The sequence below is a fragment of the Equus caballus genome, chromosome 2 (genome assembly GCF_041296265.1).
Source record: "Equus caballus isolate H_3958 breed thoroughbred chromosome 2, TB-T2T, whole genome shotgun sequence".
Lineage (NCBI taxonomy): Eukaryota > Metazoa > Chordata > Mammalia > Perissodactyla > Equidae > Equus > Equus caballus.
This window is the reverse complement of record NC_091685.1, coordinates 123,565,807-123,585,131: the sequence shown is the minus strand read 5'-3', so window position 1 is coordinate 123,585,131 and position 19,325 is coordinate 123,565,807. Positions and strand designations below refer to the sequence as shown.

The following is a 19,325-nucleotide window of genomic DNA, read 5'->3' as shown; positions in this document are numbered from 1 at the left end:
GAAAGATCCTACTTTTGACTTGTGAATAATGACAGAAATAAGTAAGAGCGAGCAGAAGGTGCTCAAATATGCCAATACTGTTACAAACCACTGATTCTCCACAGAGGTGATTTTGCCGGCTTCCCTCCCCCTCCGCAGGGCAAACACCGACGGGGCACAGGAGCACAGGACAGCCCCCACAACGATGAACTATCTGGCCCCGAATGTCAAAGTTGAGAAGGCCTGCTAATTGGCACGTTGTTAAGAAAGAAATTCTGAGTTGATGTGGTTCGAAAAAGTAAACCCTACTCCTACCTCAAAAGAGCAGGAAACAATAAGAAAAACGAGAAGATCTCAAAGCCATAGGAAAAAAGAAAAGCAGATGGAAGGGAACAAAATCAAGACATGAGACATATGACTCGAGGCTACTTCCCACCCCACCCCGGACTCTGAACAGTAGGCAAGATCCCTCTACAGGCTGAGGGAGATCAAGTGTGGCACCTGGAGGTACAGACACAGAAACCTGGACTCCACGTCTTGGGGAAGGGGGAAGAGGCGTACTAGGTGGGAGGGCAGACGCTGTCGCCCTCAGGGACACCCAAAGATCCAAGTGTGCCCTGGTCAGCCTTTCCAGCCGGCTGGTTCCCACCGCAGGGGAGCCTTCCAAGCTTCGTCACCCAACTCTGAGCTGCACACACGACCATCGAGACTTGTGGCACCAAGTATAGACCAGAACTGACAGTAAGGAGCCATCAGGACGTGCACAGAGAACTTCTCTCAGCACGGAAAGACATTCATGAGAAGTAAATAAAAAGTAGGAAAGGAAATTCTACTATACCATAAACTCAACTATGCTCCACTACGTTAAATGAATGTATAGAAAAAGCACAAAAGTAAAGCACGTGAAAAAATGGGTAGTGGCATGAGTGTTCTTTTTCTCCTTTTAAATGCTTTCATAATTTAAAAATAAAACAATTTTTTTATTGGTTGACCACTGGGGGAACTCATTCCCTTCATCACTTATTCACCCGAGAATGCATCAAAATCACCCGCCAAGAAGAAACTCTGTAGGAACAAAGGTCATGAAGAGGGAGCTCGAATGAGGCCCACCTTCTTCTCGGCAGGTGGGAGGATTAAGAGCTCTTGCGCTGCCCTGCTGGGAGACCCAGACCACTCGACCTAAGCCCAAGGGGAATACCCTCTGAGAACTGTCTCATCTGCTCCTTCCACTTCCTCTCTAGTGCTGACGGCTGTGCCCATTCATCCCACAAGACTCAGAGCGGGTCGGGGTCTTCGGGAGAGAGAGGAGTGCTTTCGCCTGCTTTTGGGCCATTCTTCCCTGGCAACGAAAAAACACATCTTCCATGTGGTCTCCTCCAGTTCACTTGAGTCTAATGGGAGGCCTTACATCATTGGTTATTGCTCCATGCACTTCCCTCTCTTTGCCCCACTTCTTTTTCAGACATTAAGACTGATCAAAAGTAGGACATGGGTATTGCTGGCGTTTAAAGTAAAAATATCACAATATCTCCTTAAGATGTCCTTTCTAGCATTCCTAATATTAACCATCAGAGGAAAAAAATTACTTCTAGAAAACATAAGCTTCTCACTTCTCTAGAATGTTTGCAAAAGAGGTCTCTATGAAAAGATGAAGACAAATAATGTACATTTCCATATCATCTATTTCACTACTGACTGAAGGAAGTTTGCCATAAAAATTAAAAAGAAAATGATCATCACCTATTGGTAGGTAAACAACTCTTAAAGGAGCAAAGTACACAAAATATTTTGCTTAGGAACTGTTTTACGAAATGGAAAATCAGGATCAGAATCTTGCCACCAGAACACTTTCAGAATCAAAATATTTGTCCTATTACAGAAATCTTAAAATTTACCTTGCATCCAATAACGATGTTGTTGCAAACACAATCCCCATACTAACTCCATCACACTTACACCTACCAACTGCATTAAAGACCGTGCCCAGCACCTCCAGAATCCCAGAGAATACGGGACTCAAATGTTTTGTGGTGGTTCTTGTTGTTTGTTTGGAAACATGGCGGGGGCAGCGGGGTGGAGGGGGAGATAATAGATTTCTTTATTTAGTAAGTAAAAAAATCAGCCTTCATTTAATATGGAAATTATACTTTAAGTCCTAATGACTGTGCTTCCTACAGATGTTTTGACCCAATCCATTTCTTTCGCTCCCCGTTACAACCTGCCCAGACCTGAGCCACCCCGGCTCTTGCCCGCACTCGTGCACGCCTTCACACTGGCCTCCTCCCACCCCCGCTCTTGCACACACTCGTGCACGCCTTCACACTGGCCTCCTCCCACCCCCGCTCTTGCCCGCACTCGTGCTCACCTTCACACTGGCCTCCTCCCACCCCCGCTCTTGTCCACACTTGTGCACGCCTTCACACTGGCCATCCTCGCACACCCGCTCTTGCACACACTCGTGCATACCTTCACACTGGCCATTCTCCCACCCCCGCTCTTGCACACACTCGTGCACACCTTCACACTGGCCTCCTCCCACCCCCGCTCTTGCACACACTCGTGCTCACCTTCACACTGGCCTCCTCCCACCCCCGCTCTTGCACACACTCGTGCACGCCTTCACACTGGCCTCCTCCCACCCCCGCTCTTGCACACACTCGTGCACACCTTCACACTGGCCTCCTCCCACCCCCGCTCTTGCACACACTCGTGCTCACCTCCACACTGGCCTCCCTCCCGTCCTTCTCTTTTCCATATTGCCAGGTCCTTTCTCTACTTTTCTGTGCCATGAAGACAGTTTCTAACTTGTCCTTGTTTTCATGAACGCTGCAAGCACAGTCACTCTGTAACTACGTGTGGTAACTCCAGTGCGGGAAGTCTCTGCGGGTGTGCTTCTGCTGACCGGAGCTTCCATTTTTCTCGCTTTGAGGCTCTGTTTGCTCGTATTCTTTATCACTTCCCACCGAGAGTGCTCATCAGGCTTGTCCAACCACTCGCGGGACTCAGCTGAGGCGAGGACACAGGGGCAGTGCTCCAGGGAGAGTCTGCTTCTGCGCATACTCAGAGGCAGGCCTGGCCAGGAACCGCCTGAGACCCACGTCACAGCTTGAGGCCTTTTTGGTGGGTTGCTCTGTTTTGTTAGCACACAGGTAACGTGAGTGGCCCATCTGAGCAGAGTTCTGAGATGTGAACCTGAGGCCCAGGGCTCGGCTCACTGCCTCCTGGTGGGGAAGCGCTGGGGTTCCCTTCAGGTCCCCTTGCACTGCAGGCAGGAGAGAGTCTGGCTGAATGGGCGTCTCCTGCTGGACCCCCACCCGAGTCAGGACCATGGAAACCCATACTCAAGTCTGCTGGGTCCATCAGGACCAAGGCAGCTTTGACACTCAGCTTACCTGAAGGTCTAGCCGTCACTCACAGTCACCATCATCTAGTCAGAGCCACAATACTTTCACAAAAATGTGTCCTTCTATCCAGCATTTTCAGTTAATTTCTTAGCAGAAACAATTTGTATAATCTAACTTGCCTACTTACCCCAAACTTGAACTTTCTAGTAGGTAATGCACACTGTAACAGTATCTTTTGAAAAATCTATTCCAGTTCCTACCTTTCAGAGAACTGTTCCCTGTCAGTCTCATCAACCTCCTTTTACTCTCTGTTCTACCCGACCTTGGCCTTCTTTCCCAATCAACTGACCTAAAATAGTGAAATTATCTGAGTGGGTCTAACCCAATTACTCAAGCCTCTTTGATTCTCCTCACCTCAGGACCTTTGTACATGCTTATCCCATTGTCCAGAATGCTATTATCTCCTTCTTTATCAAGGGAATGCCTACTCATCTTTTGGAGCCCAGCCCAAATGGCACTTGCTCCAGAACCCGTCCCTGATAACTGAGGCTTGGTCAGACTAGTGCTAGCAGAGCTTCCCAAAAGTTTTCTGCAAAGCACTTAACTGTGTGTGAGTGGGTTACTGTCTATCTTCTCTAGAATGTACGTCCCATGAGGCCAAGGACAAGATCTGCTCGTTTCCAACTACAGCGCCCACACTTAGCAATGGCATGTCCATAGTAAAGACTCAACAAACCGATAATAAATGAATAAAGCACAGCAAAGTCAGAAAGTTTTGTACTAATTTCAATATAACATGTTGACCTCAATACAAGATACAGTATATAGAAAGTACCATGTATAATTTGATTTTCAAAAATATACATACTAGTACATCCCTAATTATGATTCAAATGTACAGTAAAACAGACAATACAACAGATTTTAAATTAGATCTTATCTATTAACAGTCATGCAGTAACTCTGCAAATAAAATATGTGCAAAATCTACAAACACGAGACTCAGTGGTAAATTCATGAAATTACAGTTAGACTTCTACAAGTTTTCAGAAGAAACATCAAAATTAACAAAACAAAGCATTTTTTGAATTAATGGAATCTCGAACAGAAACATGTATTACAAAGATTATGCAGTAAGAAAGGGAAAGAAAAGAATTCACACGAGAACTATTTCAATCATCAACATGACAAGACTCGGATGTGAAGAGTAAAGTGAAAAAATGAAGGACTTCAAGATTCTATACAATGGGAAGAACAGTAACTAGGGAAATTTAGGCTTTGGAGAAGAGAAAGGTAAAGTCGGTTCTGGGCATTTTAAGTGGTATCAAGGAATCTAAGCAGAAATGCCCCTTAGTGTGGGGACAGAATTCTGAGATGGCCCTCATGGCCTCTGCCCCACGGTGCTACTGCCACGATGTGTCCTCCTACGGCAAAGGGAGGTTGCAGATGTGATTAGTTACTCGTCAACTGACCTAAAATAGTGAAATCATCTGAGCGGGTCTAACCTAACACTCAAGCCCTTTTAAAAGCAAAGAATTTTCTCTGCTGGCAGCAGAAAGGGAAGTCAGATGTGAAGCAGGAGAAGGACTCGCCAGGGAGGTTCTGCTGCTGAGATGGAGGGGCCCACGAGGAAGAACCTAAAAGTGGCTTCTGGGAGCAGACAGCAACCCTCAGCCAACAGCCAGTGAGAAGATGGGGACCTCAGTCCTACAACCATGAGGAAGTGAGCTCTGCCAACCACAAGGGTCATCATGGATTCTTTGCGGAGCCCTCAGATAACAGCCCAGCCTGGCCAGAGAATCCAGTCTGGCCCACTCCAACTTGTGAGCTAGAGAACCGGGAGGTAGTAAGGGAGTACTGTGTGAAGCCACTCAGTTTGTGGGAACGTGCCAGGCAGCAGTAGAGAGCTAACACAACCAGCAACGTGGAAACACTGAGGTACAGTTCAAGAGTCCCCACAGAGAAACCACCAGAACAGATGCGCTTTCCTCTGGAAAGAGTATAAAGGAAGAGAAGACCAAATGGAACAGCCTTGAAGATGCCTACAACTAGAATGCTGAAAAAAAATGACACTATTAGTACACGATATAAGGTAACTCCAGCATTAAAAAACGAAAGAAATACTCTATGGATAATACAGAAATAAGCAGACAGCAAGCACTTACACCCACCTGTCCCTTCGTCACCCACCTGCACACAGCATCTCACTGTGTGCGCTCTCTCTCTTTGCTAAGTCGCTATTTCAATAATCCGAACCATAGTTTTGCATTTATCTACCCAAATACAAAGATTTACTGCATGAAGGAGAAAATATTCCAAATAAGATAACTGAATTATCTGTAAAAGTTTTGTTTGTAATATCTGAAAGAATGCGCTTTAATCTTGGAGCCCGAAAACTAAATTTCCTGGAGTCACTGTTAGAGCTAATATGAACCTACTTAACTTCCTAAGTGTAAACAGATGACTTTTATCACAATTCCTATCAATACTAGCTCGCCTGACATCCTCATGAAGTTTGTTTCTCCCTAAGCCTTGTCTTACACGGGTATTAAATCAAAAGCTACAAAATCATTAATTACATAAAAGCTGGCATTGAACAACACCCATTAATCAACCGTAGGACAACCTCATATGTGCATAATTAATAACTCTGTTTTCTCACTACATCAAAGACCATCGCCTCTCCACAAAATTTTAATCACTTTCCAACATATTCCCATCAACTTAATTATATCTGAACACAAATATAAAAAGTTGGGAAACTAGGCAGTTTTAAAGATTCCCAAGTGACAATTTATTAAGATTTGGTAACTAAAAAAAAATTCCAAGAAAATAAGCCACTCATGCAACTAATATAGAATTCATCACTGGAAAATCTTATGAGAACTGATGTAATTATTTAGCTTTTGAATGATTAAAAGAGTGACTTACAGCAACACTGCACAGACCTAACAAAGCACGAGAGTTATCAAGGCTCCCCAGCACGCCAGTCAGCCACACACAGATGGGCCCAGGGTCCTGGTGGGATTAAGTCAGCTGACGGGGCAGGGAGACTGCAGAAACGAAACGTGTCAGCACAAGGAGGATAAAAACACTTGATTCTTTAGCTTTCCTTAACTCATCAAAATGGACACTCACCTAAGTTTTAATATCTGGCCACCAGCAGGACAGTTCTCTCTCCCCTCTATGACCGAGTAACCATCACTTTGTGAACAAGACTGTGTTCACAACATCACGTTCACATCACACAGTCAGACTGCACGCTGGGTGAGGCAGCGGGTGGCCACCCGGCATTCCCTCTCGGATGCTGCACGTTCAGCAGATGTGCAGGAAGGCAAAGTGGCCTCCTCCATGCTCTCGGCTGCGGAGCTTTGACAAGACACCCCGCGGGCCGCCTGCACAGCCTGAGGAAGCCCCAGTCTCTGACGGTGGCCCTCCGCTAATTCTAACCACGAAGGACAGGACTGCAGCTGAAACTTTCTGACTTTCCCCAACAGTTAACTTATGTTTTCAGGCTTCAACCACCTTTTGTGGTAATGTGGTTCAAAGTTCACTATGATTTATTTTACTTTTCCTCAGATTCTCCTATTCAAGCTTCTAAGGCAGGCCTCGGGAGAGCCCACTTACAACTCTCAGCACACCACTTTCAAGGCTGCACTGGTTTCAGACGGTGAACTGTAGTGTGCAGACAAGCATACACACATACACATACATACATATTTTTAGGCCAAAAAAACAAAGAAACCTATGATTCAGAACTATTTCTAGGTGTTGGCAAACTGATTTGTACGAGGGTGAAAACGTTCTGGTTTGTTGCAAATTCTTGTGTTGTGGTCCCGAAGTATTCCGGACTCTGGGCCACATTCAGATCTTAGTCTGGAACAGCTGCTGTCCTGACCCCACGCCCAGGCCACAGGGAAGGGTCCTTACTCGCCGCACCAATTATACACACCTCTTCTGCTCATTCACTCGCGTAAGATTTTCCTGTATTTTAGCTACAGTTCATCACCCAGAAAAGCCTGCTATCATCTAAAATTGCATTTTCTCCAGAATTATTTATGCCATTAAATGAGAAGCCAACAAACCTCTCAAACTCTACTGTTAACACTGGTATTTCTGTAACCAGACGGCCTGTGGTTTATCTCAAAACAATTAAATGACACCAAACTTTACTTCTCTTTTAGAAATGAGAATGTTTTAACTTTCAAAAGGTTTCGTTTTCTTTCTTGTCCCCCCATCACAAAATGGGCCACACCAAATGAGGTCACAGAATCAGGGCGAGCATTATTCCTAACACCGAGTCAACTGCAAAAAGTACCACAGAAAAAAGGATGTGGCTTCTCAGAAGAAAGGTGACTGGCACCTGTCAGGAGAGGCGACACTGACAAAACATAAATAATAATTACCTGCTCTACCTGCCGAACGTGCATTATAATCTGAACTGAAACAGCAAGTGTGTTAAATAAACATCAACCAACAAAATGTCAAGCACCTCCTGAGACATAAACACAACCGGGTGCCACAGACGGTGGAAAGAACCAGAGTTTAAGAAGAAGGTCATCACCTCGTCCACTGCCATCGTTCTAGAGATGAGCAAACAAGGCCAGAGATGACACACGACTCTCAAGTCACACAGCAAGGATGGGGCCAGAACCCCCAACTGGCTCTCCAAACTTACAGAGTGCACTGCCCAGTGCCATTATCCACAGAAATAAATACACGCTGTCAGTCGAAGGGAGACGGACGCACGCTCAGTACTACCAACGAGCTGTACTGAAAGATTGTTAGCTTTGGTTCCTCCCAAGAGCTTGGGAGAAAGGTGCACTCTTAGAGGTCAAGGGCACAGGCTCTGGAGCCAGGGTGCTCAGGCTCAGCTACTGAGCTGCCATTTACTGGCCTTGCAACCTTACACCGTTATCTGACCTTTGTTAGCCCCAGCTTACTGCTCATCTACAAAATGGGGATAATACAGCACCTTCCTCACAGGACTGCTGTGGGGAGTAACTGATTTAATACCTATAAAGCGAAGGGCACAGGGCTGTCACACAGTGACTGCACAAACCCCAGTTAAACTCTCTCTCACTACACAGATGCCCTGGCCTTGCCCAAGTAACCATCACCGAGTCCCTGGACCACCTCTGCATGCTCAGCAAGATGCAAGAGACATGCAGACACAGAAACGTCAACACTGCCCTTAAATACTTCACAACAGAACTGAAATCGCGAACCATGAAACCAGCTCATTTTTATTTCTATGTCTAACTTCGGGAATATTGAGAAATTAGTTTCCTTGGTTTTCTTCTCTCTGAAATGGGTACAGCAAAGCCTGTCATCAGCAAAGTTGTCGTAAAGATGAGACGAGATGTCAAAGGCCCCAGAGCAGCTCGGAGCACAAGGTGTCTCTCAGATTCACGCAGAGAACGAGCAACTTACTGTTCAGAGTCGTAGTAGTCCATCTGCTTCTTCTTCTTGTTGTAAGCTGCCACGCGAAAGGGGACTATCTCCAAAGTGATCAGGCCAGGGGCCATGGTCAGCACTTTGGCGCCATGAGTCGGCTCGTAGAGGTCCTTCCCTGTTTCCGGATGAGGCAGGCCAGCAGGGTCTCGTCCAACAATATAAAAATTGGCTCCGGCAACCATCCGTGCTCTGCAATGCCACTGGACCTAGAAGAAAGGTTTTCAGATTAGATAACACCATGCTTTCATGACTCGCACTCAGAAGTAGTAAGTGGATAATAAATGCACATCTTACACAATCAGTATCTATCAGTAGGAAATCTCAACAAATTTAAATGTTAGCATCTTGGGAAGCCAGAAACAAAATTTGCAACCTCTCCCACGCCCTAAAAATATAAATGTATACATATGTGCATGTATTTATATGTATTTCTTACTTATAAGAGATATGTAAATATACATGTGTCCACACGTATGATTTTACACAACTACTAGATGTCATTTATACATAGTTCAAAATATAATCTACAAGGTTAAAAGTCAAGCTAGCGGTTGACTCTTTGAGAGAAGCAACTGGAAGGGGCTTCTGGGATGATGGTAATGTTCTGTTTCTTTTCTTTTTTCTTTTTTTTTTTTCAGCTTTACCAAGTATAATTGACAAAATTGTATACAGGTAAAGCATCCAACATGACTTGATACATGTAAACATTGTGAAATATGAGAATCAAGTTAATGAAGAGATCCAGTACCTCTCACAGCTGCCTTCGTGTCGGGGGGAGGGGTGAGAACACTGAGGATCCACTCTCAGTAAATTTCAAATAGATAATACAGTATCACAAACTGGAGTCACCACACTGCACTTTAGGTCCTCAGAACTTTTCATCTTATAACCGAAAGTTTGTATCCTCTGACCAACTTTGGAAATACGAGCTTGTACCTAACCCACTTTGATGTTCGTTCTAGGAGTGCCTGGAAATGTTCTGTTCCTTGATCCAGGATCTGGATGCTGGGAATGAACGTGCGCTCACTGTAAAAGTTCATTGAGCTGTACACTTATGACTTACGCAATTTGCTGTCATACTTCAATAGTTTAAAAAAAACTACTGGGTGAAAATGATTTAAAGTCTATGAATACTTACATAAGCTGGTTCTGAGAAAATCATGTAGCTAAGTGACTACTACCCAAGATACAAGGTAAGAATAAAATAGAGTGTCGTTGTTGATTAAACAGGCATGCTGCATGCAACACCGGCTTTGAAGCCTCTATTTTCACATCAAGATTTATCGTTTAAAACTAAAATTAGTCTAACACCTAGAATTGTGGAACTTTAAAAGTTAAAATGACTCTAAGAGATCATTCTCATTAAAATTTGAAGGAAGTGAACCCCCAAAGGTTAAGTGACTTGGCCAATAAAGTCAGGAGCAAACCCAGATCTAGCCACCTGGCCTCAGCTGCCTCTCAGTTCAGTCTCCATTATTGAGTGCTTTACAAAACCATGGCTGTTCAACATGAACATAAAGGATAGATGACGACCACTGCACATCGTGTGCATTCTCTCTGTCGACAGTCCCTTATACCACGTACGTATATTTTTATCAACAGAGTTTAGAAAGTACAATAGCATGAGGGCAGTCCCGTCCCCCACACTCAAACCGGTCACCCTGAGGAGTTTCAGTTTTTTTAGTTGTTTCTACTGGTATTTACACCTCCTTATTTCCAAACAGCACGCATATACTGCTGTGACTTGGCTGTTTAATCTTAGATATTTTATAATATAGACATTATTTCCACATTATTTATATTTTCTACTATAAAAGATGATGTTTGGCTCTTACTCTGCTCTCCTCATTCCCTATCCCATTTATCCAATAAATACAGTGATATCAACATTTTTGGTGAAATTAACACTGATCTGTAAAATGGGACTTACAATGGTACTTATCTCATAAAATTCTTAAGAAAATTAATATATGAAACGTGAGACCTTAGAACGGTACCTGGCACAGAGTAAACACACAGTATGTTAGCCATTATTATCTTTATTTTATATCCTTCCTTGTCCTACTGTTTGTTTTCCCAGAGTTAATAACTGCCTTGACCTCCTTGCACTCCCTTAGTTTTCCATCTACCTGTGTTTCTGTGTACCTTGTACGATGCTTCTTCCTGAGCACAGAGTTTACTACAATTCCCAGCCTCCCTTGCAGTGTGGCCATGAAGCTGAGCTCTGGCCAAAGGAATGAAACCCAAGGCGACGTGTCCCACTTCCAAACATGGACCATTAACAAGCTTCCTGAGTGCGAGCCTAGTTCTCTTTCCCCATTTGCCAGCTCGACAGAGAAAACCGACAGTCCTACAACCACCTCGTTTCTACTGTGACATTCACTGCATGCACTGAGCTGCAACACTTCTGTATGAACAAAACCTCTGTTCTCCAGACGCCACCTCGTCCTCTGCCCACTCTCAGATTCAGGTCTTCAGGAAAATTCTGCTCATTCCCCTCTGCCTCCTTCACAGCAGATGCACAGAAGACTTTTGCTAGTCCAGACTCAGAATTTTCAGCAAGGGGTCAGCCAGGATTTTATCATCAATTAACCACTTTGCAACTCCACTCAAATGAAAACTCTTTTCTGCCTCATGCAAAATTAGCTGCTGCTTACACAGACTTAAATTAAAAAGTCCATCTAGGTTCTCTGAATTTAGGTGAACTTACTTTGCTCACTAAATATGTCTAGCAGCTTAAATCATTCAAGTACCAAAGAGTCAATAAAGTGGGAATGTAGGGCTTCATTTTAACACACAAGGAAGCTCAGATCACTCAGTCCCACCCCCTCCACCCGTTTAAACAAGAGAGGAAACTGAAGCCCAGAAAAACTGGTGCCTTATAGGCTCACAAAGCATACTGGGGGCAGTGGCCAGTTCTAATTTTGCGTTGATCAAATTGCCTCTTGGACTTCTTCTAGAGGCTATATGAGTAAATTAAATGTGAATGCACCAAACATGGGGGGTCAACATGTTCCTGCAGGCAATTTGAATGGCTTCCCTACAGGAATGCTTTTAAAATTGTATCAGACGTAAACAAGCACCTCACACGTAACTCTTCCCAGAATGCCTGGTGTGAGTCAACTTACAACCTGCCGAAAAGGTCACATGATTTAATCAGGAGGATGCGAGTCAGCCCACAGCCATCATGGAATCGGGTTAAGAACACAGTCCATGGAGGCAGGCTGTCCAAGACTGGAATCCTGGCTTTACCCCTTGCTGACTGAATGCCTGTAGGCAATTTCCTAATATAAGCTTCAGTTTTCTAATTTACAAAAAGGAGAATGATGCTTAACACATAAGACTGACCACATGTGAACGCACTCGGGACAGCGCCTGGCCATCATTGGAGGGCAGCCACAACACTGCCACTGTTGCTACCATTCTGTGAAATGCTCCCCGACAATCCCAGTTGAAAAAACTGCTGCCTAACTGGTGTTTCTAAAGATAATTCACTCACTGTGTGAGAAAGATGGCATGATGCCTAGAAGAGGGGTGCCAAAACCAGGAAGAAGTGCCTGTTTCTTTCTCCAGCAGAATGAGGTCAAGATATATTATTTATCTTTTTATGCTTGGTAGCTGGCACAATGTCTGGAATCCTGAGCGCATCCTGAAGAAGGAATACAAGACAACGCCTAAAGGTTTTCCACAAAGCCTTCTAGGAATCCATAAATGGCCAACCTAACAACGAACGACTTATTTTCTGCTTTACTTGCACCTATGTACCAAATAACACACACCTTTGCGACTTTTTTCTGATTACAGAAGTAATTTAGGGGGCTGGCCCTGTGGCACAGTGGTTAGGTTCAGTGCGCTCTGCTTCGGCTGCCCAGGTTCTCGGGTTCAGATCCTGGGCGTGGACCTACACTACTTGTCAGCCATGCTGTGGCGGTGACTCAATTATAAAGTGGAGGAAGACTAGCACAGATGTTTGCTCAGGGCCAATCTTCCTCAAGTGAAAAAAAAAGGGGGGGAGGAAGACTGGCAACAGATGTTAGCTCAGGGCTAATTTTCCTCAGCAAAGGGGAAAAAAAAGTAATTTAATTCATACATGGCAAACACTGCTGGTTGCCTACACAACAACTGATTTCTCCTTGCCCTCATTTCCTTATTCCTTGACAAGAGAAACCTCACTCTAAAGGATGAAAATGCCAGGTCCTTGCCTTATGGCCACATAGCCACATGGCCACACAGCACGAGCAAATAATGGTACCTCTGGGGAAGTCTGCTGTAAGTTTTCTTAAAAACTTTTCCTCCCTGATAAAATTCTCACCTCTCATTTAACTGAAAAAGTCTTCACTTCACCTTTATTTTTGCTTGAATATAGAATTCCAGATTAACAGGCTTATTTCTACCTTTTTTTTCCCTCTTAAAGGTGTGACCCTATTGGTGCCATTCGTCCTGCTCCTGAGAAGTCAGCCATCAGTCCTCTTACCTCCCTCCTCCACTCTCCCTCCCCAGTGCTCTGCTTCTAAGGTTCCTCTTCCTATCATTAGTTTTTAGCAGATTCACTACCGTGTGCCTAAGAGTGGTTTTCTTTGGGTTTATTCTAAGATTCACTGGGCTTCTTGAATTTGTAAGTTGACATTTTCCACCTATTTCGGAAAACTTTCAACCATCCTTTTTTCAAAATCTTTTTCTGTCACATTCTCTCTCCCCTCCTTTCAGAACTCCAGTTACACATATGCTAGATGCCATGGTACCATCCACAAACCACTGAGGCTATGCTCACTTTTCCCCATCTATTTTCCTTTTTTTCCAATAATTTCTATTGATCCAAGTTTCAGCTCACTGACCTTTTCTTCTGCCAACTCTAAGTCCGCTTTCAAGTCCATCCGATAAATGTTTTCATTTCAGATACCATACTTTTTTAGTCCTTGAATTTCCACTGGATTCTTTTTTTTTATAGTTCCCCTTTTTCTGAGATTCCTCATCTATAAGACCATATTTTCCTTTAAGAAGCTTTCATGCTCTTATTTGCTAATTCCAACCAGCATTATCTCAAGGTATGTTTCTAGTGACAGTTTTTATTCAGATTATAAATCACACTTTCCTGCTTTTTCATACTTTCAACAATTTCTTATTGTATATGTTGGACTTGTGGATGATTTGTTTTAAGGAATCTGAATTGGGTTATTTTCCCTTAGAATGTTAAGAGCTGATTCTGGCAGGCAGGCAATTGACTGGCACTGCTCCTTATCTTTCTGAGGTTTGGTTTTAACCCTTGGTGGGCAGGTTCAGCCTAGCTTCTTGTGCCAATTATCAATCTAGTGCCTCTCACCTCCAAATTCACCCTCAGCACTTGCTCTGAGATAACGGGCAGGACGCTTTAAGCATTTCTCTCTTACAGTAAGCCCAGTGTTAAGTTTTATCAGTAGAGGGCATTCGAGGGACACTGTAGCAGGAAGGGGTGTCAGTGGTGCCTGTGTATGGGACGTTTGGTGGCACTCTGGCCCAAGTGCACGATCCTCCAGCAGCCTCACAGCCCTGGCTTGAGCCAGCGACCACCTCACTGTAGCCCCCCTAATGCAGACACGGGTGCGCTCCACGCCCCGCTACCAGCAGCAGCTCCCTGACTCCTCTGCTTATTCACCAGCAGCCTGGATCACCTCTGCCCCAGAGGGTTGTCTACTGCATCCGCATCAACATGGGTATCACACACCGCACACTGCTCTGGCAGCAAGCGGGGTCCCAGTGCCCTGACCCACTGTGTGCTCCAGCCTATCAGCTTGAGCTAGCCTGTGCCCAGAGGGTCGTTTCCTCCCTGGCGTCTGTGAGCCAGTTGTGGTCCCTGCAAACCAGTGAACTTCTCCACCATCCACTGGAATGAAACTACACCTTTTTCAATGAAGTCTGAAGCCCAGCCTTGGGGAGGGAACCCCTTTTCCAAGTCTGTCCTTTAGTCACCTCCCTCAGCCCTAGCTTTAGAGTTCACTTTGCATTTGTACAGTCACTTCCATACTAAAGTTAATAATTCTTCAAACTCGCCCTTTCCACATTCTGTGTGGTTTCCACCTCCTGATTAGGCCCAGATGGATACACTCTCTGGGGTGTGGTCTCTACTTCTAAGGCATGCTTTTCTGGTGTCTTGGTCGAAAGCCTGGGCTGTTAACAAGGTCTCTTGGCTCCAGCTGGGCTGGAATGTCATCTTCCAACATCATCTTCATCCCACTCTCATCCTGGCTGCAGCCACTCTCCACCAGGCAGGACGCAAATGTTAAAAGAGGTATTGTTCAGAATCATCAGCAACCAAACTAACTTTCTCCTTGTCAATTACCTTGCCCTGGCTGAGCCCAGCCCGCAGAGTGGGCGTGTCAGGGGGCAGACCAGACGGCAGACCTGCCATGGCCACCTCTCCCTCCTGCTTCCACTTCCCAAGCCCAAGGGGCCCCAGATTTCTTTCTGATAAAAGTCAGAGGGGCCTGATTTTCTTCTGCCTCTCTGCGTTCTCAGTGACTATTACTTTAAGGAAGGCAATCGTGGGAGAGATATTGGAAAACATTTCACGAAGTCCTTCACTGGGTAGGAGAAGATAAAAACAGGAACCAATTGCTGAGTCCTTCCTAAATGCTAGTCACCGTATACAACGTTTTATAAACATTCTCTCATTTAATGTTTGCAGCAAATCGATAAGATAGTTACTATTCCCGTTTAACCAATAAGAAAACTGAGACTTGGGGAATTTCAGTAACATGTCCAAGGCTGCAAAATAAACAACTGAGAGATCAGTGTAATTCCCGGGTGTCTCCAACAGCCAAGTCCACACAGCCCTATTGCACTGAGCCGTTTACCCTGCGCCCAGCCCCACCGTGAGACAGGGCGTCAGTGCAGGAGAAAAACACAGGTTAGTACTCTATTTAGGGAAGAAACGGCACAGATAACCTAAATCACTGGAAAATCAGGCTAACAGACAATATTGGAACTTGAGGCTTCAGTAAGAAACAACAACAGATTCTGAGCTGAAAAACTACAGCAAAATCAGGAGAAAAAAAGGACATTTTTTCCTCCCATGAAAAACAACCTACAACACCTATAAAATCTAATGTCTCTGAATTAAATTAGTAATTTCAATTCTCAAGACATATAAGCTATAAGTATTATAAAGTATCAGACTATACAGATCCTCAAAATTACTTTTAAAACAAATCAATAGATTTGAAATGTTTCTGTGGTACAGACCCACAACTGCTTGTCCAAAATTCTGAAATCCACTTTTTTCCAGCTTTATTGAGATATAATTGACATACAACATTGTGTAAGTTTAAGGTGTACAATGTGATGATTTGATACATGTATATTTTGTGAAACGATTACGACAGTAAGATAAGCTGACACATCCATCTGAAATCCAAAAACCTAGGTTTTCAGCTAATTTAGTAGGCAAAATCTGATCAAAACTGACATAAAGTCATTTGTGGGCTTTACTGATCCTCTTGGGGTGAAAAATGATTCACTCTGCTACAGAAACATTAACGTGCTCCATGTCCCAGACCCAGCAGGAGAATCAAGTAATACGTGACCCCAGACTTTGGACAAGGGACAGTGAACCTGTGTCGCCTCACTCCAGAAACATGAATACAATAAATGAGCAGAAGACAACATTATCAAGGACCCAAAAGGGTCAAAGGTTATACTTAAAACTGGGGAGTCTATGGCTCCTGTGAGGGGGCTCAGAGCTCAGGATGCAACGTCCCCTTAGGTTGTCAGAACTCCTGGAAGAGCTCTCAGGGAGGGCCAGGTTTCCATCCTAACAGACATGTCATTTGCCGCTCCGGGTCGTGCTGTAAAGCATGGACTATTAAATAACATGCTGACATCTGGGTCGTAATATGGTCCTACCGTCCCTGTTCACGGGCATCTGCGCACTTAACACAGGACCCACTTACCACAGCATGGATAACTTCCACGGCAGAGAAAAAGCCCCACCTCCAACAACGTGCTCTCTCCAAAATTCCACTGGTAATTCTCATGCCAACGTCTTCAACCCAGGATGGAGCTGTTGGTTGTACATACCCACATTCCAAAACACATCTTATTTTCCACACTTTCACACAACAGGTCTGAGAAAGTGTTATTTGTCCTTTTTACAAAAAAGGATTCAGTCTTTTGTGAGACGGAACAAAACATTTCCTACAGTCAATTAATACCTCAGAAAGATAAAAACGTACATATGTAAGACCTATTTAGCATCAGAAAAGCAACTCTCCCTCCACATGCTGCCCCCTCCCACACACACCCCCAATTCCTAAAATGGAATTTGGGAGTCAAGCCATTAAATCTTTACGGACTGGAAAAGCAGGGACCAACGGCTCCAGAGCTGCTCGCTGTTCTGAGGAGCATGCCAGTCAGAGAAACAAAGCTGGTACCAAAGCCTCCTAAATGACCTACAGAAAATGATTAAAGGGAGTCATCGCTTTTATTTTATTATTACTAGTTGGCAAATAAGCATTACTGGCAGACTTTTTCCTGATGTCACTGGAAAAGCTACAAAAATGAGCGTTTTTTTATTACAAAAAAATTATTCGCTCAAGGCTGTGAATAAGCCAAATAAGTCAAACACACAAGTGAGGCACTGGAGAAAGAAATGGACAGTTTTCACGAGCCAGCGACCTCACAGCTTCAATCCTGCAAGGTCATAACCAGGGAAACATGTCACGGTTTAACATATAAACACGTTTACTGGAGTTTCTGAAGTTTGTGCTATAAAGTTCAGAAGTTAAAAACTGCCTTTTGCTCAGGCCCCAGATCCAGTGCTTTCTGACCAGAATCACACCTCTTAGTTCGTAACTGACACTCCTGACACAGATGCACAGGTAGACACAACCGCAGGGGCCTTCAGCCCTCCTGGAAGACCTGGGAGCTGTGTCGGCACCGAACCTCTTCGCCCTCCCACCCGCCGCCAAGGCACAGGCTCCTTGGAGGCTGCCAGGCAGCACGGGGCCCTGGTGAAAGGAACAGGCAGGCCATGCCTCAGACAATCCCAGCTCTGGTCTTGCTGGCTGGAAGCTCTGACAAAGACTATCCTGGATCGAGCCCTGGTCAGGCTCCTCTCAGCCCTCCAGGCCTCAGCCTTCAGTGTCCATCCTTGGAGGGCCTGTCCCAGCCAGCTGTAGAAAAATCTTGCAAAGTCAGTTTAATGAGAACCCCCCATCCTCCATTATCTGTCAAATTCATTCTTACCATCTGCTAAGTGCTGTTGGATCAGGCTGGGCTGCTTTCACAAGAATCCTGCTAGATTCAGAATCGTCCCTTGCCTGTTATTTCTGATGTTTCCTCTTAGTAATTTTCCATCCACTGACACCCCCACTCTGCTCCACCGTACATCCCCACTTGCCCAAGCCGTATTCAGAACTGAGCCCAGTTCTGTCCTGAGGTCTCTTTCCTCTATTGCAACAGCTCCTGTACCAAAATCTGTTTTTCCTACTCGAACTACTGTGCAGCTCCGGTTTTCTCTGACAGACCACAGTAAGTTACCTGGCCTCTCTGAGCTTCAGTAACCGCATCTGTAAAATGCAGTTTTTACCTACAGGAATCAACCTACCTCACCAAGCTGTGGGGACAAGGTTACATAGCATACACAGGAGACCTGTTCAGTGTGGGACACACCCATACGCAGGCACTTAAAAAGTGGTTATCTTTGTTGTTTTTTTAAATTATTTACCTTCATATCCTTTATACTAGCTTTAGAGATGACCAAACAACAAAGGACAATCCCAATCAGAGGATGCATGCTCCGACACGAAGTCTGCTGGGAGTAGGGCGTCCCAGGCTCTCTGCCACAGGACTTCACAGACTGATAAGCAACCTTGAGGTGCAGGCAGCTCCCTCAATGCGGAGACAGAACCCCAGGGATATCAAGAACTTGCAGCAAAGCAGCTGGTACTGTTTTTAAGGCAGCTGATATTAATCACCACGTACTGTCAGGAGCGAGGCAATGTGTTTCCTTATTTACATCATCCCATTCACTCCTCACAACACAGAAACACAGGGAGACACTGCTAATGCCATGACGCAGGTATAATAAGAGTACAGACGATACAAAGAATAGGACAACCACAACTCTAGGCTATGACAATGAAAAACTAAGTCTGAGAGCTACCACTTCTCATGAACATCAGCCAGGGCCATCCTCACTATTTCAGAACTCCTACAGGATACTTCCAGAGTTTGTTTCCAGGCTGTTTTCAAAAAACATGTGGCCACATGTTTTTTAAAAATATTTTAATATTAATAAGATAAAAAACATCCTGTGGAAGTTTTGGTACATGGCTCTGGAGCAAGACTGACTATAGGCTACTATGTGACCTTGAACAAGTTTTTTAACCTCTCTACCTCAGTTTCCTCATCTGTAAATTGAGACTAATTGTACCTACCCTCACAGTGTTGTTCTGAGCATTAATTTAGCTAATACGTGTAACACTCTTGGAATACTGCCTGGCAAATACAGTAAGAGCTCAATAACAATGGGCTATTACTGCCCTCTATTTCTCTACCACTGTAAATAAG

At 44.5% G+C, this 19,325-nt stretch overlaps 1 protein-coding gene across 2 annotated transcripts in view; it reads right to left on the bottom strand.

Moving 5' to 3' along the window:
- The window catches only part of PAPSS1 (3'-phosphoadenosine 5'-phosphosulfate synthase 1), an 88,907-nt gene that overhangs the window by 7,914 nt on the left and 61,668 nt on the right, over positions 1-19,325 (bottom strand). For both annotated transcript variants that reach the window (XM_023636765.2, XM_005607903.4), the window contains exon 11: positions 8,757-8,986. In XM_023636765.2, the coding sequence (XP_023492533.1) occupies positions 8,757-8,986 (230 nt within the window). The remainder of the gene's footprint in view (positions 1-8,756; positions 8,987-19,325) is intronic.